The sequence below is a fragment of the Trichechus manatus genome, unplaced genomic scaffold (assembly GCF_000243295.1).
Source record: "Trichechus manatus latirostris isolate Lorelei unplaced genomic scaffold, TriManLat1.0 scaffold00075, whole genome shotgun sequence".
Classification (NCBI taxonomy): Eukaryota; Metazoa; Chordata; class Mammalia; order Sirenia; family Trichechidae; genus Trichechus; species Trichechus manatus.
In genome coordinates this window covers 11,621,717-11,647,032 of record NW_004444011.1, presented here as the reverse complement: position 1 = coordinate 11,647,032, position 25,316 = coordinate 11,621,717, and the positions used below count along the sequence as shown (strand labels likewise).

At 38.9% G+C, this 25,316-nt stretch overlaps 1 protein-coding gene across 4 annotated transcripts in view; it reads left to right on the top strand.

Moving 5' to 3' along the window:
• SLC39A12 (solute carrier family 39 member 12) overlaps positions 1–25,316 on the top strand; it is a 90,055-nt gene that overhangs the window by 10,924 nt on the left and 53,815 nt on the right. For all 4 annotated transcript variants that reach the window (XM_004380556.1, XM_004380555.2, XM_012556717.2 and 1 more), the window contains exons 3-6: positions 6,347–6,554; positions 11,206–11,378; positions 16,668–16,839; positions 21,280–21,452. In XM_004380556.1, the coding sequence (XP_004380613.1) occupies positions 6,347–6,554; positions 11,206–11,378; positions 16,668–16,839; positions 21,280–21,452 (726 nt within the window). The remainder of the gene's footprint in view (positions 1–6,346; positions 6,555–11,205; positions 11,379–16,667; positions 16,840–21,279; positions 21,453–25,316) is intronic.

Sequence of the window (25,316 nt, the reverse complement as noted above, 5' to 3'; positions counted from 1 at the left end):
GCTTTCTGGTTACCCAACACATACTGCAAATACCTGAGCTTCTGAGTGTTTGTGAGATAAAACATTCCTAGAACAGAATAAAATAATTCAATATTATTGTGTAGAATTACTTTATCCATCTATTCATTCAACAAGAGTTTAACTCCTGCAGAGTCATAGCCCGCTGTTAGGCCTTAGACCAGTCATCTGCTGGAGGACACTACTGTCTCTAGTTCTTGCAAGGGTCCTTTAGCACATTCACCTGGGCTAGGGTTCCCCTAGGAAGCCAATCAATCCAGACTCCTGCAGGAGGCCTGTTGGACCTCCCTCAAGGCTGCTGCTATTTCCAACGAGAGGGTGTAAAGTCACCTGAGACACCGATATCCAGGCCCACCACAACTAGCATTTCTAGGTCTTGATCTGCACAGAACTCAGCCTCCATAGGCCAAGCCACTAACAGCCATGCCAGGTTGTCCTCAGTCAACTCCAGGAGAGAACAACTTTACACCATAATATCCTAATGCAGCCATTCTCCTTAGTTTCCCAGTATGTTAACATCCCTTCATTCTATCATTCTCTTTCCTCCAATCTGTTTTTGTTGTTAGGTGCCATCGAGTTGGTTCCAACTCATAGCAACCCTACGTACAGTAGAATGAAACACTGCCTGGTCCTGTGCCACTCTCACAGTCGTTGCTATGTTTGAGCCCATTGTTGCAGCCACTATGGTGAGCCATCTCATTGAGGGTCTTCCTCTTTTTTGCTGACCTTCTACTTTAACAAGCAGGATGTCCTTCTCCAGGGACTAATCCCTCCTGATAACATGTCTAAACTTATGCAAGACGTCTCACCATCCACCCTTCTAAGGAGCATTCTGGCTATACTTCCAAGACAGATTTGTTGGTTCTTCTGACAGTCCATGGTATATTCAATATTCTTTGCCAATACCTTAATTCAAAGGCATCAATTCTTCTTTCGTCTTCCTTATTCATTGTCCAGCTTTTTCATGCATATGAGGCAATTGAAAATACCATGGCTTGGGTCAGACACACTTTAGTCCTCAGAGTGACACTTTTGCTTATTGGTCCAGTTGTGAGGATTTTTGTTTTATGCTGAGGTGTAATCCATACTGAAGGCTGTAGTCTTTGATCTTCATCATTAAGTGCTTCAAGTGCTCTTCATTTTCTGCCAGCAAGATTGTATCATCTGCATATCACAGGTTGTTAATGAGTCTTCCTCCAACCCTGATGCCGCATTCTTCTTCATATACTCCAGTTTCTCAGATTATTTCCTTAGCATACAGATTGAGTAAGTATGGTGAATGGCTACAACCCTGACACCCACATATTCTGATTTTAAACCACACAGTATCCCCTTGTTCTGTGTGAACGATTGCCTTTTGGTGTATGGACAGGTTCCTCATGAGCACTAGTCCACACAGTCAAATGCCTTTGCATAGTCAATAAAACACAGGTAAACATCTTTCTGGTATTTTCTGCTTTCAGCTGAGATCCATCTAACATTACCAATGATATCCCCCAATGATATCTTCTGAATCTGGCTTGAATTTCTGGCAATTCCCTGTCAATGCACTGCTGCTTTTGAATTATCTTCAGCAAAATTTTACTTGCATGTGATATTGTTTGATAATTTCTGCATTCTGTTGGATCACCTTTCTTTGGAATGGGCACCAATATGGGTCTCTTCCAGTCGATTGGCTTCAAACTACTCTGTGCTTTATCTTCCTCACTCAGTCTGGTAGTGCCCCCACCCCTCTCAGTTCTGTCTTCTGTTTGCCGATTCCATGGTAAATAAACAGGGATCTGTCCATAGCTCCTCACTAGTCCTGCCTCTTGTAAAGAGGATGGGCATTCTTGACCACATCCTAAGGACTTCAGGGATGGAAAATGTGGTTGGAATTGTCCTTTATCCTCAATGCTACTTTAAGGCTGTTATGCTTTTACAACTTCCATTAAAAACACTTTCTAAGAGGTTTGTGCCTGTTTCATGCTCTCAATTATTTCAACTTACTATTTTCATCTATGGAACTTCTGGCTACTCCTCTAACTTTATCAGAATTTTGGTAACTGACTCTCAGCCTTCAATTCCATTCCCCACTGCAGCTATAACTATGTTCCTGCCAAGCTTACCCATTACAAACTTAAAAACAATCCAATGGGCATTGCTCGTTCACATCCTGTTCTTTGTGACAAGAATGCAACATTAACATAAGAACCTTCCCTCGATTCCCTTTTTTCCTACTTTCTCCTTCTCTTCAAAGTCAGGCTTCATTAAAGAAATGTCTGTCCTCTTCTTTCTCATTTTTCAGCTCCCTTACGTTTTGTTTCTCAACCCTGTATGTCCTGTTTTTGCTCCTTCACTTTTGCAACTCCTGGACCCTGAAATTCTTTTTTTCCTCGTGGATTTCTATCATCTAGTAGCTCCTGTTTGTTTATTTTTTTATTTCCATCACCCCACCCTGCCTCCATCTCCTGTTGTCTTCTCATTTGTCTGATTATTCTGTATCAAGTTCCTTTTGAGGACCCTCTTGATCTGCCATGTCTGGAGTCTTGATGCCCTCTGTGGCTCTGCCTTTGGATTTTTCTCTTCTCAGTGTACAGACTCCTGCTGGGTGATATGCTTTCACAGCTTCAATCATTCCTAAGTAGTTTGATTGTTTCAATTCTGATTCTAGCTCAGATTTCTCTTTTCATCCTTACACTCATACATATTTCTCAGAAATCTCCATCTGGATATCTCCAGGCACTTGAAACTCAGTATTAAAATCTAGAGCCATTATTTTGATTCCTGAACCTGTCCTTTCTCTGGCATTGCATATATAGGTTTTGAAACATTTTCTACTTTGGCTTCTATAACAGAGCACCTTTCTAATGTTCTTTCTGTTTCTTTGACTCCCTTTTCATCCTGAAAGCTCTTTTTTTCTCTGTGCAGCTTATAAACATCTACATTCCTTAAGGCTTGGTCTTAGCCCCCTGTCACTGTATGTTCTTTCTCCAGGCTAGCTCATCTATACACGTGGAGAGCCTCCAGTTTGTGTCTCCATTCCAAACCTGTCCTCTGATCTTCAGACCCATATATTCTGCATGGTATCATTTTTAAGAGTTGCAAAGCTGCCTCACACTTTGCATACCCATAGTCAAGGTCATAAATTAACCTGACACCATCTCTTGTCTTGTTCCATATGTTAGCAAATGGCACCATCATTTAGTCCAACTAGAAATTTATAGGCCACTTTGTCTTCTCTTCCCCCCTCCATATCTAATCTATATGCAAATTTTATTGTTATTACCTCCTAAAGATTTCCCTAACCTGTTAACTTTTCTCCATTATCACCACCACCATCTTCTACATTAATCCACCAACCTCATAGTGACCCTATAGGACAGAGTAGGACTGCCCCATAGAGTTCGTAAGGCTGTAATCTTTGCAGATGCAGACTGCCACATCTTTCAACAACGGAGCAACTGGTGGGTTCAAACTGCCAACCTTTCATTTAGCAGCCGAGAGCCTAACCACTGCACCATCTTCTGCGTGGGCTACTTCAAAACCTTTAAATTGCACTTTTAGTGACCAGTTTGGGCTTCTTTCCAATCTATTTGTTCTCCACCATGTAGCCAGAGTGAATTTGTCCAAATATAAATCTAGTTGTATAACCTCCATTCCCATCCCTTGCTCAAAAGCCTCCTCTGGCTTCCTGTTGATTCTAGAATAAAGATGAAACTCCTTTGCATGGCCAATAGATCTTCAATTTGCACTATGCTCCTGCTCACTCTGTCTGCTCCAACTACTGTCTTCTTCCAGCCTTTCATATTTGTCATGCTCCCTCTGCCACAGAAACTTTGCTCATGCTGTTCCTTCTGTCTGGAATATTCCTTTCCCCCATACCTATAGATCTGTGTGTCACAGTCTCAAGGAAGCTGTCTCTGATTTGCCTGACTCAGTAGAATAGGTGTCTTTTTCACCCTCATGCTACCAGGTACCTCTTGTTCAAAGCCATTGCTAAAGTTGTAATCTCATCTTTGGTTACATTATTGTTTTATTAACAACACTGAACTATAAGCTCTAGAGCAAGAAATGATTTTGTTTTTGATCACCATTGTATCTTCAGTTCCTAGGAAAGTCCTGGGCATATATTAATTGCTGTCAAGTCAGTTCCCACTCATAGCGACCCTATGGGACAGAGTAGAATTGTTCCATAGGGTTTTCAAGGAGTGGCTGGTGGATTCAACCTGCTGACTTTTTGGTTAGCAGCTGAACTCTTAACCACTGCACCACCAGGGCTCCAGACATATACATTTTTTGGGGTAAGATGGATGGCATTTCCACTATCCAGTTGTCCATTCCAGAAACCTGGGTTATTTTAGACTCTGCACTCCTTCACATTTTCCACCAAGTCCTTTATTCTACCTATATGCCCTTAATATTCCTCAAATCCACTTCTCTCCACCTCTGGTGGCAATATCTTAGGTCAAAAAATATCTTGGATTACACCAATAACTTCTTAACCAGACTTCTTGGCCTTAAATTATACTCTTGTCAATCCATTTACTTTGCTACCAGAATATTTCTATAGCATACTGTCATGGATTGAACTGTGTCCCCCCAAAATGTCTGTCAGCTTGGCTGGGTCATGATTCCCGGTATTGTATAATTGTGTACCATTTTGTAAATCTGATGTGATTTCCTTATGTGTTATAAACTCTATCAGTATGATGAGGTTATATGTAATTTCCTCATGTGTTGTAAACTCTATTACTATGAAGAGGTCATACCGATGAGGTCTACAAGATTGGATAGTGTCTTAAGCCAATCTCTTTTGAGATATAAAAGAGAGAAGCAAGCAGAGACACATGGGAACCTCATACCACCAAGAAAGCAGTGCCAGGAGCAGAGCGCATCCTTTGGACCTGAGGTTCCTGTGCAGAGAAGTTCCCAGACCAAGGGAAGACTGATGCATCATAAGGACCTTCCTCCAGAGCTGAGAGAGAGAGAAGGCCTTCCCCTGGAGCTGATGCCTTGAATTTGGACTTGTAACCTACTAGACTATGAGAGAATAAATTTCTCTTTGTTAAAGCCATCCATTTGTGGTATTTCTGTTGGAGCAGCACTAGATGACTAAGACACATACCGACTGTAGTATTTTCTTGTTTATAGTTTTTAGTGGCTTTTTCAGAGCCTTCAGGGGAAATTTCTCTCATAGCATTAAAGATAAGTTCTCTTTGATCTGGAGCTTGCTTCCTTCTCGAGCCTACGAGGCACACTACTAGACACTGGGAATAATAATGATAGTAGCTAAGATTTATTGACTGTGTCCTATGTGCCAGGTACTGTATTAAGTGTTTTACACACATTATCTAATCTTAATAACCTTTGAGGTGGGTGGTATTGTCCCCTTTTACAGATGATGAATATAAAGGTTAAACATTTTGCTCAAGGTCACCCAGCTACTAGGTAGTAGATATCACATCAAAGCCTTACCTGCCTATCCCAAGCACTATGCTGTGGAACTCACTTTGAGGATACAAAAGTGCCATCACCATCCTGTGTTTCAATTTACTTCCATATACAAGAGGAAGAGCATTTAAGAGCTAGGCTGTGGAGTTAGATCTGAGTGCAAGTCCGAACTCTGCCCTTTCCTGGCAAAGTGATCTGTAAAATGGGAAAAGAGTGTAAACCTCACAGAGCTTTGAGAGATTAAATGAGACCACATATGTAATTGTCTTAGCATAGTGCCTGGCAATCAACAAATGTTTAAATAAATGAATGGGAATACTAATGGAAGAGTAGTAGCCTTTCAGATGCTCATAATTTAATAGAGGAAAGTTGACATACACATATAAAAAAAGGTGGGAGATTAAAGAACACAGATACTAGTGCATGCTAGCTTTGGTTTGCAATTAGCACACGTTGAACTTGAGACGAAAGGCAGGTATTCAAGTGGAGGTACTCTGTGATGATACAAGGGAGTAGAGCCAGTATAAAGTCAAAGTTGGCTGTACTAGAAGCTGGAGAGAAACAATTCACCAAGGGAAAGGATGTTAAAAGTAAGATCAGGAGGTCTTCTTGGAGAAAACACGTCTTTAAGGGGATAATGAGAAAGACTGGATAAATAAGGACCAATGGAGTGGGGGTTAGAAAGTTCAACACATGGCAGATAAAAGAAATAATTATTTTCCAAATAGATTTACATCTGAGACTATAGAATGATGGCAGCCATAGTGCCACAAACCATTCAATCTCTTTAAGATGCGGAACTGTTCTTTGTCTTTTGGGGGAAATCCTAGAGATGTTTTAATCAAAATTATTTTAGAGGCTAAATATTTTTTTCCACTTTGTGTCTGGATTTCAGTGTATGGAAACCAAAATGCTGCAGGAAAAATCTGGAATACTAAGCAGTGAAGGTGCTGATGAAAATACACTTCCTCAGTTGGCTGCAACAATCATTGCTTTGTCCCTCCAAAATGTTTGTCTGGGACACATAAACTTGCCTTCCTCAGACTATTTTACAGAGTATATTTTCAGTTCCTTGAATAGCACAAATACTCTCCACCTATCGGGTAAGGATATTTTTCATGAATTTTACTTCCACGTCACACCTAGTACATAAACTCTGCCAAAAGCCAAGGCTGGTGTATGTCAGGTATGTTCAGGTATGTCTTAAACACTATTTTTACTTGGCGTGTAGTGAGAGAACAGAGGCATTGGTGGCTTAGTGGTGGAATTCTTGATTTCCATGCAGGAGACCCAGGCTTGATTTTAGAATAAAGGTGGAACTCCTTTTACATGGACAATAGACTTTCACCTTGCACTATGCTCCTGCTCACTCCATCTGCTCCAATTACTACCTTCTTCCAACCATTCATATTTGTCATGCTAGGTCAATATACCTCATGCACAGCCACTACCCATCTGTCAGTGGAGGCTTGCGTGTTGCTATAATGCTTAACAGGTCTCAGTGGAGTTCCCAGACTAAGACAGACTAGGAAGAAAGGTCTGGTGATCTACTTCTGAAAATCAGCCAATGACTATAGATCACAACAGTCCGATCTGTAATCGATCATGGGGATGGCACAGGACTGGGCAGTGTTTTTTGTTTGTTTGGTTTTTGTGAGGTAGAAAACTGCTTTCTTGATTTTATTTCAAAAGTATGCAAGGTCACAAAACTAGAGCAAGTTTTTGTTTTTGTAAACAAAATTGTTCTTACAAATTTCAAAATCTGCACCATCAAATACTTAAAGCTAAAAATTTAAATACAAAATTATTTTAAAACTGACCCTATCAGTTCACTACTTTGCATAGGTGACATGTCAAAATATTTTTTCTCTGTAATACGAGTGTATTTATCACTAAAATTCACAATTAGGGACAAGAATAAGTGAAGCAATTAATCGTGGCTCTCTTACCACTTGGGTCATTAAATAAATTAGCAGAAAACATAAGGTTCTTTCTTGATTGGTGCTTTTAATATCTATGACCAAAATCAAACCCAACTTATATCCACCATACTTTTAAATTAAACTACAGGTTTTTGGAAAACTTGATTTTAATTAATAATAAGAGGCCAGATGAAGCAAATATTTGCTGGTGTTACCATCCATAAAATAAATGATCAGTCTTACCTAAAGAGTAATAAACATAACCACAATTCACAAATTTATTTTTTTTCCCTTCTTCCATAACATTTATAAATGAATGTTGTGCTCAGTTACGGACTAGTGTCAAAATAGGCAAACAAGTAAGAAATTCTGTTGCAGAACATGTTGCCTTTATTGCAAGAGTATCCAAAGGCATTTGAAATATTAAAACTTGCCTAGAATATTTATACTACTAAACAAAGAAATGTTATAAAGCTATATATACATATAATTTACAACATCACAAGCCACTAAAAAGTTAAAATTGTGCCAACATTTTCTACAGACTGCTACCAGGTGGCATTTTGTTCCATTGTGCATGGGGCTAGCATGAATTGGGAGCTGGCTCCATGACAGCTAACAGCAACAACAGTGAGAGAGCTAAGGTGGCTTTTTCAAGGCGAACATACTGTGATATTTACATGGTGATGAGACAAAATCATGGACTCTGCCTCTTTGGCAGTGACTGTGAAATTGTGGCTGTAGAGCCAAGTGGGGTGATTTTTATGATCTACCATGAGTACTGATTAAACACTTCCCTACTTGATACATAGTGCTGGGCTGGGTAGCAAAGTGTTGTACAGAAAGATGAAATGATATTCCAAATGGTACAGGAGATTTGGTGGCAGTTTGCTTATAACCATAGAAGCAAGTTATTTACTTTTAAATAAAAGTAATGTGAAAATATCCACCCTTGCCACATTCCTGACCACTGCTAGCATTTTGGGCTCCAAGAAAAAAATTAATGTCAGGAGTAAAATAAGGATGTTTGTTTTGCACATTTCTTTGTACCTTATAAGACCATTGAAAGTGAAGTGAGTTATTTTTTTTATCTGCATCAGAATGTCCTGCTTTGTACACCAGTGGATCCTAGAGTGTTGCATAACAGCTTTTGCTGTTGCTGACAATGCTTCCTCACAAAGGGAGAGGTGGACACGGTCTAGGCCTCTGAAGGAACCCTTGTGGCGCAGTGGTTCAAGTGCACTTGCCTAACTGAAAGGTTGGCAGTTCAAACTCACCAGCCGCTCTGCAGGAGAAAGATGTGGCAGTCTGCTTCTGTAAAGAGTACAGCCTTGGAAACCCTATGGGGCAGTTCTACTCTGTCCTATAGGGTTGCTATGAGTTGCAATTGACTGGACAGCAATGGGTTGGTTTGTTTGTTTTCTAGGCCTCTGAATTTACCAAGACACCAGCAGGCCCTCATGAATTGGCATAAGTCTCCCAACTCTGTAAGAAAGGATTGGGAGCTTAGAGTCATAGGACTTTGGCTGAACCTTCTCTGGACTTATTTGTACAATAGATTGAATGATGGATATGTTTTGCTGCAATTCACTTGTATTTTTCTGTTGAAAGGAAACTTGAAATGCAATTGTGTCATGTCACCTAGCTGTCCTAACTAGAAAATAAACAAGGGAAAGGCATGTTATGTTGACAACCATTTTGATAGGAAAAGGAGTTGGGAGATTCACTTTTTGAATGACTGAGCATTAGCAGTACAGCTGCCATTTCAACTGAAGGCATGCCTCTGATTTCACTTTTTAAATAATGTAAAAATATTTGCCACCTGAAAGCTCGATTACCCTAAGAAATATGAAGAGACATACAGAGGGTGCTTGAGGCAGGGTGTGCTATCTGATCAAGGTGAGCTGTCTATATATAGATCATCATGGACCCTGGTTTAAAAACCCAAATAATCACTTATGAGAAAAGTTCAGTATTACCCAGCTGGGCAAAAAGCAGCCACTTTAGTGCTTGACAACTCAGAATTCCATTTCAGAGTGCCAACTCAGAACTCCATCTCCAAGCTATTAGGTGCTTATTCCAGAAGCCACGAGGCATCTCCTATAACAGCTGCTTCTGAGATAGAACTGTACCATCACTGATTGTATTTTTGGGTAGGAAGAAAAAAGAATACTGATTTTAAGTGTTTTTTTTTTTTTTAATGTTTTTGTTATGGAAATTCTTGAATGTAAACGGAAGTAGAGACAATAGTATAATCCCCATGTACACAACGCATACCTTCAACAATTACCAGCAACTGGATAATCTTGTTTCATATTATTTCCACACTTTTACATCACTTGATTATTTTAAAGCAAATAATCCATCTGTAAATATTTCTGTATAGATCTCTAAAAGAGAAGGATTAAAAAATAAAACACATTACCATTATCACAACTAAAAAAATTAACAATGCTTTCTTTAAGATTTTCAAAAATTCAATGTTCACATTTTCCTGACTTAATTTTTTTATTTTTATTTTTTATTGAATGATGATCCAAATAAAGTCCATAAAATACAAAGACCTGGTCTGCTTCTTGAGTTTCTTTTATAGATGCCATGACCCCTTTCTCTCTTTTCTTGAAAATTTTTGTTGGAAATAAAAAGGGGGAGTTGTTTGTCCTGTCTTAGTTTTACTGATTGCATTCGTAGTCATTTAATATGTTTTTCTATGCCCTGTATTTCATGTTATCTTGGTGGTTATAGTTTTAGGTGTGTTTGTTTATTTGGTGATACGGTTTTATAGCTGGGTACCTTTCATCACAAGGCACATAATATCTGATTGTCTCTCTCTTTTTAAGATGTTATAAGCTATTGATGATTGTTTTGTTGCCTACATTGATTAATTATTTAGGGCTTAACAAAATTGTGATATTTTAATTATCTCATTTCTTCTCAATTATTGTTGTAATAATTGTATAATGGGAAAATTTCCCTTCTCACTATTTCATTTTATTGAGCTTCTTAAAGGAAGATGAAGATACATTCTTGATCCTTTTTTTTCACCAGTTTTCAAAATAATAACATAATTCCTTTGCATCCTTCAAAAAGGAGACCAATGAGCTTTTTTATATTATTGTTATTTCATATATCTCAATCTATTCTCATTATTATCTTAATTGATGTTCAGATTGTTCCACCTTTGACCAGTCATATTTAAGTTGGCTCCTGAGTCCTTTCGAATAAACTCTTAAAATATTTTATATCTTCCTTGCTTTCCAGTACAATATATTGAAGACTGAGTCAAAATCGACTCAATGGCAATGGGTTTTGTTTTGTTTTTTTATCTTTATTTAAACTGACCACAAAGAAGAATTTTACTATAAGTAATATAGCAGACAATCAGTAAACAAACTCCAGACTTATCTTGCACATTTCCTGCCCAGACCTGTAAGCAGGCATTTCTCTAAGGATCCCTGGTTCTTCTTAGTGGGGAAGATTAAAAATAAGAATCCATAATATTATTCCATAATGGTATATAGAGGTTTTTTTTATTCCTTTTAGCAGCTGCATAGTACATTAGTGTAGGGAAATACCATAATTTGTTCCACTATGATTGAAGTTTGGATTGTTTCTAGTCTTTTGCCATTACAAATCGTTCTATAATGAATACCCTAAGCACATGTTCTTTTTCTTTCACATTTATTTATTTACCCAGGATAAAACCTTGGCTTTTATTAGACTCAAATTTACTTTGTGAAATATCTATGTTGTGGCCTTGAGAAATTGTGGTTATTCTGGAATTGACCAGTCTTTATTCTATGTGACACCAGACTTTGTATGAAATTTCTAGAACTAAGCCAACTCCTTGACACTCTTTGGACCAAAAGCACCTGTTACAAAAGGGATAAAATCTACCAACTTCAGAGGAAACAAAACAAGATGCCAATCCAGGATCGGGGCTACCCTAATCTATCTGTATCCATGGACAAAGAGTCAGAAGTTGGTCCAGTTTCCTGGGATCAGGTATTATTATTAGTCCTCTTACACAATCACTTGCTACTATCAGACAAAGACAAGCTGTGAGTGTTTCATAAGAGTTTTATAAAGTTTAAAGGATAATGTGTGCTTCCTTAAATGTACAACTATTTCCACAATGTGGTCATGGTTTTCTTCTTTTACAAGTGGATCTCTCTAGACATAAACATGAGGCCAAGATATTTAGGAGACTGATACATGTTGCTCTTTTCTCTGAGTTCACGTTGAATGCATGCATAATTAATTCTGCAAGCATATATTGAGTATTTATTATGTGTAAGCCACCATCTTGTATCCCTGGGCATTAGGGATACAGTGTGGAACAAAAATAGGCATAACCCTTGTAGAGTTTACAGGGTCAGTACATAAATACTCTCACTGATGAATGAACACTGTAAACTTAGATTAGGAAGAGATTATTTTGGGCTGTCAGCAACAGAGGAATATTTGTAGAGTAGGTAGCATTGAGAAGGTTTTTGAGAAAATATGATATGTGTACCTATTAGACATATCCATAGCCATATATCTTAACATTGTGTTCTATAATACATTCACTTCTTCTTGAAAAGGGACAGAATGGTCCAATCAGTTTGGGAAATACTGGGGATTCAGATTATGTTGTAGTATATTAAGGTCTCTGGGGAGGTCTTTTAGTAACTAAACTTCTTTAATCTTGTTGAACCCAGCATTTCTCAAACTTTGACTATAGAATCCTTCCCTGCCCTAGTCAATTAAAATCCTCGGAAATTAATGATCCATTATATGGTTTACATTTATTGAATACTTACTACATGTCAAACACTGTGCTATTCACCTGAATTACCTCACTTAATTATTAGAGCAACTATATGAGGTTAAGATATATTATTCCATCTTATAAACGTGGACACAGAGGCATAGAGCTAATAAGTAATTACCTAATTCACAGAAGCTGGGAATATATATGTGGGTTGTCTGATGAGATAGCAGATTCTCAACTCTTGACAACTATGGTATTGTTTGGAAAATGTTGATTTAAATAAATTAAAATTATTTTTTGTTATTTGTATCTTAGATGAGCAATACACCTATACAGCATAATCTATATCTTAAAAGAGAGTAATTTCTCACATATTCTGAACAACACTGAATGTTGTTCCCACATTATGAATATCATGATTGGTCAGTATCACATATTTTTGTTACTATATATTTTTTAAAATGAATTTCTGTTGTTTCTGCCATGTATAGAAGATATCTTCTAGAGTTGATTCTTTCAGACTTATGCTTATTGTATTCAAATGAAAGTGACAATAATTACCCCTCCTCCCGTATTAATCCTCGTCCGTGAAGTCTCCTTAAGCGCCTCTTCAGGGCCAGCTCTCAGGAGTGGAACAAATTTGCCTGATACTGACCCTATTTGTAGAAAGAATGAAGGTTACTTCATAAAGCTTAGGGATTACCAGCTTAAGACATGCATTTTCTAAGTTGTAATGATCATTTTCTGTGCTGCCTGTCCAAAATAAACTAAATAACCTCTTCTATCATTCTTCTTCTCTGTCCCAAGATGCCACTTTCCTTGTGGCTCTTGATTGGCCCCTAGAGATGGGAGGCAGATCTGAGGACCCTGTCCATATTATTTAGAACAGGAGCTCTCAATGTATGGTCTCTGCCCAGCAGCACCAGCATCACCTGGGAACTTGTTGGAAATAAAATTCTCAGCTCCCATCCCAGACCTACTGAATCGGAAACTCAAGATATGGAGGCCAGCATGCTGTGTTTTACATGCTCTCCAAGTGATTCTGAATGACACTAAAAGTTGAGAACCCCTGCTTTAGCATATACACTTGTAAATCTTCCACACAAGTCTGGCTACATCAACACAATGTGTATGCAATTTTGAAGTTTCATGTAAAGTAATAAAGAGATTTTAAAGATAAGGATTATTGGCTGGATAATTTAAAATTTCCTTCTATTTTCTTCTCTATTGAAAATGTTTGTGTTCAAAGTTTTATAGAATATAATGAATCACCTTTAAGGACACTTGGGTTAGTGATTTCAGAAGAAATGAAAAACAACAGTGACCTAAATAGTACAGGATCAGCCAAGTAAAGATCAGGGACACAGAAACTTATAATAGAATAACCTTACCCTACAAGAAGGTGCTCTAAAATTAGAAATTATTCCATTTCTTGACAATGAATTGGGTAAAGAGGCATGATATTCTGTACATGCTTATCTCTCCACTCTTTGACTTAACAGTCAGGCATTTCCCAGCAAGAATATTTATTATAAAGGATTAATCATCAAAAATTTGTTCCTAGTCTCCCTTTACTTTTGCCAGTACTTTTAGTGATGTGGTTATGTTTCATTAGTAACAATTAATGCAAAAGCTAATGTTAACTGAATAGGGTCCATGCCCTGGAGCAGTTGAGCCAATGAAACATACTCCAAGTCAGAAAGAGTGAGAGTTTTAATTTAGGAAGTTTACACCACCAGGGACCCAACAGCAACGCAGCCTGTCCTTAGGGAGTCCCAAAAGGCATTTTTACATTAGAGCTTATATATGATTTTTACAAAGGTTAGAAGTGTTGTTATTCATTCCAAGGTAGTTACAAGAGACTTTTTAATCACACTAAAGAGATAAGGAACTGGACATTTCCTTATCAGGCTAAAGATATACATATCTGACATCTGGGCTCTAATCTTCCTGTCAGGGATCCTAAGTCATAAAACAAAGTCATTAACAAAGGTATGTGCAAAACAAAGCCATTAACAAAGGTTTGTGAAAAGCGAGAAGGCAAGAAAAAAAAAAAAAGAATCTTATAGGTTCATTATGGCGTTAGCTATGTCAAGCTCTCAGTTTCCCATTTTGAAAAGGAGAAAACATGCTGGAGAGTATTAGGGTCACAGGTAATATTGTCTTTGGCTCAAATTCTTTTGTTACAGGGGGAAAAATCACAAGTTTATCTTTCTGCTGTTGCTTTTTGTAGTAGAAACCTTTTAGAGTTCTTGCCCAATCCCTTTCTGAGAAATGCCTTCCTCACTTTGAGGGGTGAGGATAGCAGCCATGTTTGCTCACGCCTCTGGGCAAAACTATTGAATAAGATGAACACCAGACTCAAGGAATGCCAGCTTGTGGCTTTGTTGCAGGCTCAACCCATTCCTGGAATCTTGGACTGAGAGATCACTTTAGAATTGAGGCTTATTTGGCCATTTGTTTACTAAAAAGAGAAGGCCAGTCTGTGAAGGGAAATAAATATATGTAGAGAGAAACAGAAGGGAGAAAATACTTGGCCCCACAGCATCTTTGGCTCTGACTTTCCAGCTTTCAGCTGCAGTCCCTCATAAGGTGTGGCTATCCTTTCAATCCCTGAGTGTGTTTGTTTCCTATTGCTGCTGTAACAAATTACTGCAAAGTCAGTGGCTTATAATAACAGTTCTGGAGACCAGAAGTCCAAAATGACTTATGGGGCTAAAATCAAAGTGTGGGCAGGGCTGGTTTGTTTTGGAGGCTCCAGGGGAGAATCCGTTCCTTGCCTCTTCTCTTCTGGTGGCTGCTGGCATTCTTTGACTTGTGGTCACATCACTCCAATCTTTGCTTCTATTGTCACATTGCCTTCTCCTCTTCTGTAGTCAAATCTCTCTCGAGCTCCCTATAAGGACGTTTTGATTATATTTAGGGCCCATTACATTTGGATAATCAGGATAATTTCCTGTATTTCAAGATCCTTAACTTAATCACATGTATAAAATCCCTTACTACCATGTAAGGAAGGAGCCTTGGCTGCTAAATGAAAGGTCAGCAGTTTGTGCATCTATAAAGATTTCAGCCTTGGAAATCCTATGGAGTAGTTCTGCTCTGTCCTATAGGGTCTCTATGAGTTGGAATCGACTCAACAGCAACAGGTTTGGTTTTGGCCATGTAAGATAACAGTCACAGGTTTCAGGGTCTATGACCTGGTTATCTTTGGGGGCCGTTATTCAGCCTACCTCACTAGGTTCTATGAAATACCCTTTCCCTTCCAGTACGGTGCCCTCTTAGTTTTCACTGGTTTGAATGGATTCTGTTTCATGCAACCAAACAATTCCTGATTAAGATACTTTATTATCCATAGAATCATGCCAAAAGATTTATGTCACCATTATTCTCTGATGAGCAAAGTGTCTTTGTTAGAAATGCCTGTTCGACATCACGGCAAATCAGACGAGCCTCTTAAATGACTGATTTTTAAAAAATATTTTACTGATTGTAACTAAAGATCACAAAGACATTGCACTGGAATTTTATTTCAGTAGAATGCATCCATTTGTGCTTCTGAAGCTGTATTATTCTCATTAGCATATTAAAACTCTTAAATGTAAGTTTTTATACATAAAATGTCAGCCCTTAGCACTTCTGAGATGAGCAAATGCCTTGTGGCAATTTTTAGAGACCTGCTGCATTTGTTGTTTTTAACTCTTATTTCTTATAAATATGCCTATACAATGTAAAAAATGTAGTCAAAAACAGCAAAATTAGTAGGACATAATGATTTCAACAGTTTTGTGGAGAAGGGATGTCAATTGATGGAGGTGATCGTTATCATTTACTTTTTGCACACCACTTAGTTGACACAACTTTCACTTTTTAAAACACTAACTTTACGTTTATTGCTTTTGAAAATACATGTTCCCTGGCTGTGGCAAACGGTTAAGTGTTTGACTATTAACTGAAAGTTTGGCCTTTGGAACCCACGCAGAGTCTCCTCGGCAGACAGGCCTGGCATTCTGCTTCTGAAAGGTCACGGCCTTGAAACCCTATGGAGCATCTCTACTCTGCACGTATGGGGTCTATATGAGTTAAAATCAACTCGATAGCAACCACCACCACCAACACAGGTTTAGTATCAAAATGCTAAAGACACTGACCTCATTACCACAAAGCTCCTAATTATCATATGAAGTCATAGCTTTGTAGATACAAAGCTATCCTCATTGAAAAACAACACAAGCCTGGAGTCATCCTTAGACTGCTGGTCGCAACACTGCTGAACAAGTTATAAACCACAGTGCATCTTTTCAGGAAAAAAAAAGTGTGAAAACATACTAAATAATACTCATCATGAAGTGAGATATAGCCCACTTTGATCAGAGAATAAATCTTGTAAATTATTTATGGGCAAAAGTTTATAGGAAAACATATGTAATAGCTTCATGTGCCCATTTTTGCTGTTCCATTTAGTTCTCAATAACGGCAATTGATGGTGAGTTTGGTTCAGCATGGAGGTTGGTAACAAGGTATGTTTTCCTCTACAGACTTGCTTCTCTGCTACGCAGCTCATGGAGATATTTTTACAGAACAGCCATTTGCCCATTTCTAAGGAGGTCTTTAAGCAAATGAGTCCAGCAATCATCCAGCAACTTCTCAGCTGCTCTTGTCAGCTGCCCAAGGACCAACAAGCAAAGCCACCACCCACCACTCTGGAGAGTAAGTTTTGTTTCTTCAAGGTGAGGTTCAATACTATATTAATTCTCTCAGAACACTAAGTGCCAAATATACAATGTATGTAATACTAATAGTGAACACTGGATACTTACTATATACCAGACACTGTTCTAAGCATTTTATACTTATCAACTCATTTATTCTTCACAACAACTGCTATGAGCACGATATTATTATCATACCTATTTTGCACGTGAGGAAATTGAGACACAGAGAGGTGAAGAGATTTGCACAAGGATGTATACGTGGTAAGTGATGGAGCTGAGGACTCAAACTCAGGCAAACTAGCCTCAGAGTCCTTGTTTTTCAACTTTTATGCTATACTTCCTTTTCAATTAATATTTTATATTTTGTATATAATTTATATAAGTTGATTTAGTTCCCTATATCTGCCTCAGTCATGGACCAACTTAAAAGTCCATAATTGAGAAGTGACATGGCATAAGAGAAAGAACATTAACACTAGAATCAGAATCACTGGCCAACTCTGTGATCTTAATCAATCTCTTTGTTTCTCTGAGCCTGTCTCTTTTCCCACACAGTGATATCCTGCAGGGCTTGCCATCCTTTCACACATGATGGGACACATAGAAAGACACACTGGGGTAACCCAAAAAGGCTGCTCTGGGATGGAAGTGACCAATCCAGTGACGTACCAGCCTCCCAGGCCCAGCTAGCAAGAAGTCCCAAGAAGTGAAGGGATCCATATGTGCAGCTCGTCTGTATCCCATTGAGGCATTACAGTGGGTGAGCTCTACCCTAACAAATCACAGGATACTTGTGAGCTTCAAATGGAATAATGTGTACAAAAAGGTGTTCTAAAATTTTTAAATACTGTATATTTAAAAGACAACAAGAGCAACAACAAAATCGTGACTTAAGAACATCTAACATGCACATTAAAAATGGGACAGTTAATATATGCTACTCTTAAAGTATTACTGTTGATCTGAGGCCTTGTATACTTTTTTCAGAGCTGCTTTTCTTTCCCTTTGAGGTAGTTTCAACGTCCTCCAGGTGCTGAATTGTTCAGACACTCATCTCTAACTTACGGTGGATCCTGCAGCATCAAGCAATTCACTTGAAGATTTTATGTGAACAAAAACATATCAGGTCTAAATATTTAAGACTCTACATTCATTGAGAGAAAAAAAAAGCTTCATTAAAAGAGAGCAGCTAAATAATTTAGCAGCTGGTGGTCAGTGATGGCACACAAGCGGACGAGGAAGACAGGACTGTGGCACCTCTGAGCTTCCAAGGGCATGTTTATATACTCACCGCCTGGCCCACTGCCTGGCACTTAGGTGGCATATGTAAAAAAGGTTTTTGAACTAAAGATCTATGAAAAATTTTTCCCACTTCCTAATTTATTTCTAGACCCTTCTAGAGAAGAGTCTTCCTGAGAAAATCTCAAAAAAGTCATACTCACTAAAGAACCTAGGAAAACATTACTGTTTTCAATTTAACTTGTTTCATTATGTCATTAAAGGGAAGGGCTTATATTGGTCTTTTGCAATTACAGAAATGTAGGATGCTACGTTAAAGAGGATCGAAGGAGACATTATTAAGAAAATATCACTCAGTATGCCGAAACTCAACCCCTAAGCACCACCCTCAATTGTGTTTCCAGGAAAGACTGTTTGGTCATGCAAAAATCAAGCTTCACATGTATTCTAAGTAGCAGCTCAGGAGTGGCTAAGAATTTAATATGCTGGTCAAGTTCTATTTTAAGGATGGGAAATGTTTACATAGAACCTGTCTGCAAGATGCCTGACTCCCATCAAGACACTATGGCACCTATATAGGGACCTGGAATAAATTAGCAGAGTCCTATGGCCACAAAAGGAGCCCCAGTGGCTCAGTGGTTAAGCACTTGGCTGCTAACCCACAGGTTAGCGGTTCAAACACACCCAGTGTCTCTAAGGAAGAGAGACCTGGTGATCTGCTTCCATAAAGATTACAGCCTAGGAAACCCTATGGGGCAGTTCTACTCTGTCCTATAGGGTTGCAATGAGTCACAGTCGACTCGATGGCACCCAACAACAACACACACATACAGCCACAAAAGTCAGAAATCTTATGGGTTTTGGGATGTCCTTTCCACGTGAGAGCAGGCTAAAGCTGACTCAGAGAAGACCTAAAACGATTTTATAAGCTCTAAAATTATGAAGCTTCCATCCTCCTCCAACACCACAAAGTGGAGAGGAGTAGAAAAAGAACTGAAGAACTTGAAACTTTGCCTTTTGCCTGGGAAATCTCAGACCCTAACTTTTCCTTGTGAATTCTTGACATTTTATGGTCTTTTGTAGGTACTCATGAAAATGTGACAGCCTTGAACTTTGTTAGACATAGAGGTGATCATGTCAAGTATCTTTATTTATTAGATGAGAAGAATGATATTCCCACTTAGAGTCTATTTGGGGAGGAGTGGGGTCTGAAACTTGGTTGAAGATCTGTATAGATGTTTTGATAACATAGGAAATTTATTAAATTAGAACAAAATAAAGCTGTATGCAAGCATATGCCCATTCTAAGCCATTTTACAGAGGTTCTGTAGTAGTGAAGCGGTGGGAGTGGGGATGAGGAATTGAAGTTTGAAAATTTTGCCTCCTTTGAGCTCATTACCAAGTCTATTTTAATATTACACTCTGTATAATTTAAAGCATTATAATTCAACAAAGGACTCTTAAAATCACAACCCTATTGCCATGTTATCAGCTAGTATTAGTAACATGATATAATGCAAAGGGTGAACCTTCCAGAAAAGTACAAGAATAGTGAGAATAAAAACTGTTCTATAAGAGCAAACTTTAAAATGATAGTTCCTTAAACACTACAATGAGTTTTAAGTATTATGATAACTGAATTGTTTGATTTAACTTATTATTCATCTGTAGTCACTAAAGGAAATGATAGCTTAATTTTGTAATTATCTTTCCTCATTCAACAAACCACTTTTCCATGATTTGTTAGTGATTTTTAAAGAAGTGGAAAACAGAATATTTGCTCTGATATATGCAACTAAAGGAAAATGATGGTGTGAAGATCCCTTTTATCCCCTTACCAGTTCTACTCCTAACCAATAAGTTGGAGGTTAGACCCTACTGAAAGGCTCCTTGGAAGAAAGGCCTGGTGATTTGCTTCCAAAAAGTCACCACCTTGAAAAGCTAATGGAGCAATTCTACTCTGTACACATGGGGTCTCCACGAGTCAGAATCGACTCCATGGCAACGGGTGTTCACTGTTAGAGTAAGACTTCTTCCTCCGACGGCTTCACTAATGATTTTTAAATAAGTGGAAAACAGAGTATTTGCTCTGATAAATGTAACCAAAGGAGAACAATGGAGTGACTATACCCATATCATTCATACTTGATTCTAGAAGCTATTAGTTCTCTCCCTCCGTTTTAATCTCTCTCTTTCCTCCCCTTTCTTCACCTCGCCTCACGTATATTTATTTTTGTTTTGAATAACCTTTTTAAATTATACTTTCTAAATATTTAAAAAAAGAAACTTAGGCAGCCTAGAAACATGGAATAAGTTTTCAGAGTTATAAAAAAATTATTGCAATGATCCAAAACTTAGACTGTCCAACTTTTTATTATCAACTATGACACACTCACGGATGAGTTTTCAGCAGCACAATTGCTCATTGCAGACATTGAGAATCATCAACACTTTTGACATTACAAATAATTTTAAGAATATTGGGAGAAATTTTTTCCAAAGTATACACTCATTTTGTGCACAGATCTAGGTTTAGAATGGGCCCATACTTCATGCCCCGTCTGAAACAGTGCTTTCTTGCTTTCTTGCCTTCAAAATGTTTAAAAGTGATTAGATGGACATCATTACCAATGTGTATGTCAGTAGATTTTGTAGTTTAATGTGAGAGAAATTCGATTTCTTTGGGGGTAGGGGAGTGATCTAGAGTTCTTTTGAGCTGTGTCTTTGCTTGCTACAGTGATTTTTAGTAAGAGTCAGGTTAACTTAAAAGTAACATAGGGTCATTTGGTAAAGACCTGTTCATTCTTTTTCTTAAAAACTAAAACAAAATAAAATACTTTACCCAATATAAAACTTAAAAGATAATTCCATACCCTTTTTAGCTGTTATGAATCCCTGAGTGGGGCAAATGGTTAGTGTACTCAACTTCTAACCAGATGGTTGGCAGTTTGAACCCATCCAGTGGCTCCTGGGAAGAAAGACCTAGAGATCTGATTTTGAAAGGTCACAGCCTTGAAAATCCTAGGGAGTGTGGTTCTACTTGCACACAGGGGTCACCATGAGCCAGAACCGACTCCACGGCAACGGGTCTTAGCTGTTACAGTAAGACAGCTTCTTCCTCTTACAGCTTCACTACCTAAGGCATTGGTGGAGGAGGACAAGCACTAACGGTTTTTGGAATTTCCCTTTGACTTAGAATATGGCTACAGCACAGTGGCTGTGACACTCATCACACTGGGCTCCATGCTTGGAACAACGCTGATCCTTTTCAACAGCTGTGAGGAGAACTACAGGCTTATTTTACAGCTGTTTGTAGGCTTGGCCGTTGGGACGCTTTCTGGGGATGCTCTGCTCCACCTTATCCCTCAGGTAACCTGCTGTTTTTCATTTCAAATACAGTGTTTCTAATTTCTCCTTACCTTTAGCCACTGGAGGTATTTATGCACATTTCTCCAGCAACTTTGATGAACAAACACAGCAACTGGTGTTTTCCTTGAAAGTAAATATTATTTCCTCAAAGCCTCTCTGCACTTGCAGGAGAGAAGAGATGACCGGATGTTAGGTCCACCACATGTTATTCTTATTTTTGAAATAAAAAAAAAAAGGTGAACAGATGTAGAGTCCTATTAAGAAAAATTCAGAAAGCTTGTACTAATTATATGAGGGGCAGGGGTGGTTCAGTCGTAGAATTCTCTCCTTCCATTTGAGAGGCCCAGGTTCAATTCCCAGTCAGTGCACTTCAAGCGCATCCACCAACCTTCTGTCATTAGAGGCTAGCATGTTGCTATGATGCTGAACAGGATTCAGCGGAGATTCCAGACTAAGACAGACATAGAAGAAAGGCTTGGTGAGCTGCTTCTGAAAATCAGCCAATGAAAACCCTATGGATCACAATGATCCAGTCTGCAACCAATAATGGGAATGGTGCAGAACCAGGTGGTGTTTTGTTCCCTTGTTCCCAACTCAATGGCAACTAACAACAACAACCTACTAATTATCAACAAACAAAAATGATCAGGCTATGAGACACTGTGCTGGTTATTCTCCAGCTGCCCCCACCTCATCAGGTCCATTCTCTGCCCCTCTGTACTCTCTCTGCCCTAGAATGTCGACCTCTAAGGCCCGAATCTCCCCAGCACCCTTACAGGCTGAATTTTTTTATTTTTAATTTTTTTTAATTGTACTTTAGGTGAAGGTTTACAGAACAAATATTTTCTCATTAAACATTCAGTACACATACTGTTTTATGACATTGGTTAACAACGCCACGACATGTCAACACTCTCCCTTCTCGGCCTTGAGGAACTTTTTCTTGGTGAAAATATACATAGCCAAAGATACACCATTTCAAAAATTTCTACGTGTACAATTCAGTGATGTCAATTATGTTCTCCCAGTTATGCTGCTATTCTCACTTTAGATGAAGGTTTAAAGAACAAAATAGTTTCTCATTAAACACTTAGTACACATATTGTCCTATGACAATGGTTAAGAACCCCACTACATGTCAACGTTGGGTTCCCTATCATCAGCTTTCCTGTCCCCTCCTGCCTTCTAGTCCTTGTCCCTGGAATGCTGTGTCTCATTAGTCCTGTTTTGTTTTATGGAGCTGTCCAATCCCCAGCTGAACGGTGAACCTCAGGAGTGACTTCACCACTGAGCTAAAAGGGTCTCCGGGGGCCACACTCTGAGGATTTCTCCAGTCTCTGTCAGGCGAGTAAATGTGGTCTTTTTTGTGTGTGTGTTAGAATTTTGTTCTACATCCTTCTCCAGCTCTGTCCAGACCCCTCTGTTGTGATCCCAGTCAGAGCAATCAGTGGTGGTAGCTGGGCACCACCTGGATGTACTGGACTAGTCTGGTGGAGGCCTTGGTAGCTGTGGTCCGTTAGTCCTTTGGACTAATCTTTTCCTTGTATCCTGTTCTCTTCATTCTCCCTTGTTCCTGAAGGGATGAGACCGGCGGAGTATCTTAGATGGTTGCTCACAGGCTTTTAAGACTCCAGACGCTACTCACCAAGGTAGAATGTAGAACATTTTGTTTATAAACTGTGTTATGCCAATTGAGCTAGATGTTCCCCGAGACTATGGTCCCCACAGCCTCTGCCCAGCAATTCAGTCCCTCAGGGAGTATGGATGTGTCTATGGAGCTTCCATGACCTTTCCTTGTACAAGCTGTGCTGGCTTCCCCAGTATTGCGTACTGTCTTACCCTTCACCAGCGTTACCACTTATCTATTGTCTATTTAGTATTTCCCCCTCACCCCTCCCATCCCTGGTAACCAACAAAGATTGTTACTTTTTGTGTGTGAACTTTTTCATGACTTTTTACAATAGAGGTCTCATACAATATTTGTCCTTTTGTGATTGACTTATTTCACTCAGCATAATGTCTTCCAGTTTCATCCATGTTGTGAGATGCTTCACAGATTCATCATTGTTCTTTATCGTTGCATAATACTCCATTGTGTGTGTGTATGTACCATAGTTTGTTTATCCATTCATCTGTTGATGGGCATCGAAGTTGTTTCCATCTTTTTGCTATTGTGAACAATGCTTCCATGAACATGGGTGTGCATATGTCTATACGAGTGACGGCTCTTATTTCTCTAGGATATATTCCTAGGAGTGGGATTGCAGGATCGTATGGTATTTCTATTTCCAGATTTCTAAGGAAGCGCCTTATCATTTTCCAAAATGGTGTAACATTATGCATTCCCACCAGCAGAGCATAAGAGTTCCGATCTCCCCGCAGCCTCTCCAACATTTGTTATTTCTAGTGTTTTTGATTCGTGCCAGTAATGCCAGGGTGAGATGGTATCTCATTGTGGTTTTAATTTGCATTTCTCAAATGGCTATTGAACGCAAGTATTTCCTCATTTGTCTGCTGGCCGCTTGAATGTCTTCTTTGATGAAGTGTCCTTCATTTCCTTTCTCAGTTTTTAATAGAATTATTTGTCTTTTTGTTGTAGAGGTGTTGGATTTTCTTGTAGATTATGGAGATTAGACCTTTGTCTGACTTACAATGCCCCAAATTTTTTTCCCAGTCTGTAGGTTCTCTTTTTACTCTTTTTTTTTTTTAATTGTTGCAGTTAAATGAAGTTTACATTTTAAGTTAGTCTCCCATAAAAATTTTATACATACATTGTTATGTGGCCCTAATTGCTCACCCCATTCTGTGACAGCACACTCCTCCTTCCCCCACCCCGATTCCCCATGACCATTCAACAAGCTCCTAACCCTCTCTGCCTTCCCATCTCACCTCTGGACAGAAGCTGCCCCTTTGGTCTCTTGTATCTACTTGACTAAGAGGCACACTATTCACGAGTATCACTTTATGTCCCACAGTCCAGTCCAATCCCTGTCTGAAGAGTTGGCCTCCGAAATTGTTTTAGTTCTGGGCTGATAGAGAGTCCAGGGGCCATGCTTTCTGGGGTACCTCCAGTCTCAGTCAGACCATTAAGTCTGGTCTTCTTACTAGAATTTGAGTTCTGCACCCCATCTTTCTGTTGCTCCATCAGGGACTCTCTGTTGTGTTCCCTGTCAGGATGTTCATTGGTGGTAGCCAGGCACCATCTAGTTCTTCTGGTCTCATGCTGATGAAGTCTCTGGTTTATGTGGACCATTCTGTCTCCTGGGCTAATACTTACCTTGTATGTTTGGTGTTCTTCCTTCTCCTTTACTCCAGGTGGTTGGGACCAATTGATGCATCTTAGATGGCTGCTTGCAAGCTTTTAAGACCCCAGACGCCACTCACCAAAGTAGGATGCAGAACATTTTCTTCATAAGCTTTCTTATGCCAATTGATTTAGATGTCCCCTGAAAGCATGGTCCCCAGACGACCCATCCCTGCTACTCTGTCTCTCAAAGTATTTGATTGTATTCAGAAAACTTGTTAGCTTTGGTTCAGTCCAGTTGTGCTGACTTGCCCTGTAGTGTGTGCTGTCCTTCCCTTCACCTAACATGATTCTTATCTACTATCTAGTTAGTAAATACCCTCACCCTACCTCCCCACCCATGTAACCACCAAAGAATCTTTTCTTCTGTGTTTAAACCTTTTCTTGAGTTCTTATAATAGTGGTCTTATACAGTATTTGTCCTTCTGTGACTGACTAAATTCACTTAGTATAGTAAGTTCCAGCTTCCACCATGTTATACGATGTTTCACAGCTTCATCGTTGTTCTTTATCATTGAGTAATATTCCATTGTGTGGATATACCATAATCTGTCTATCCA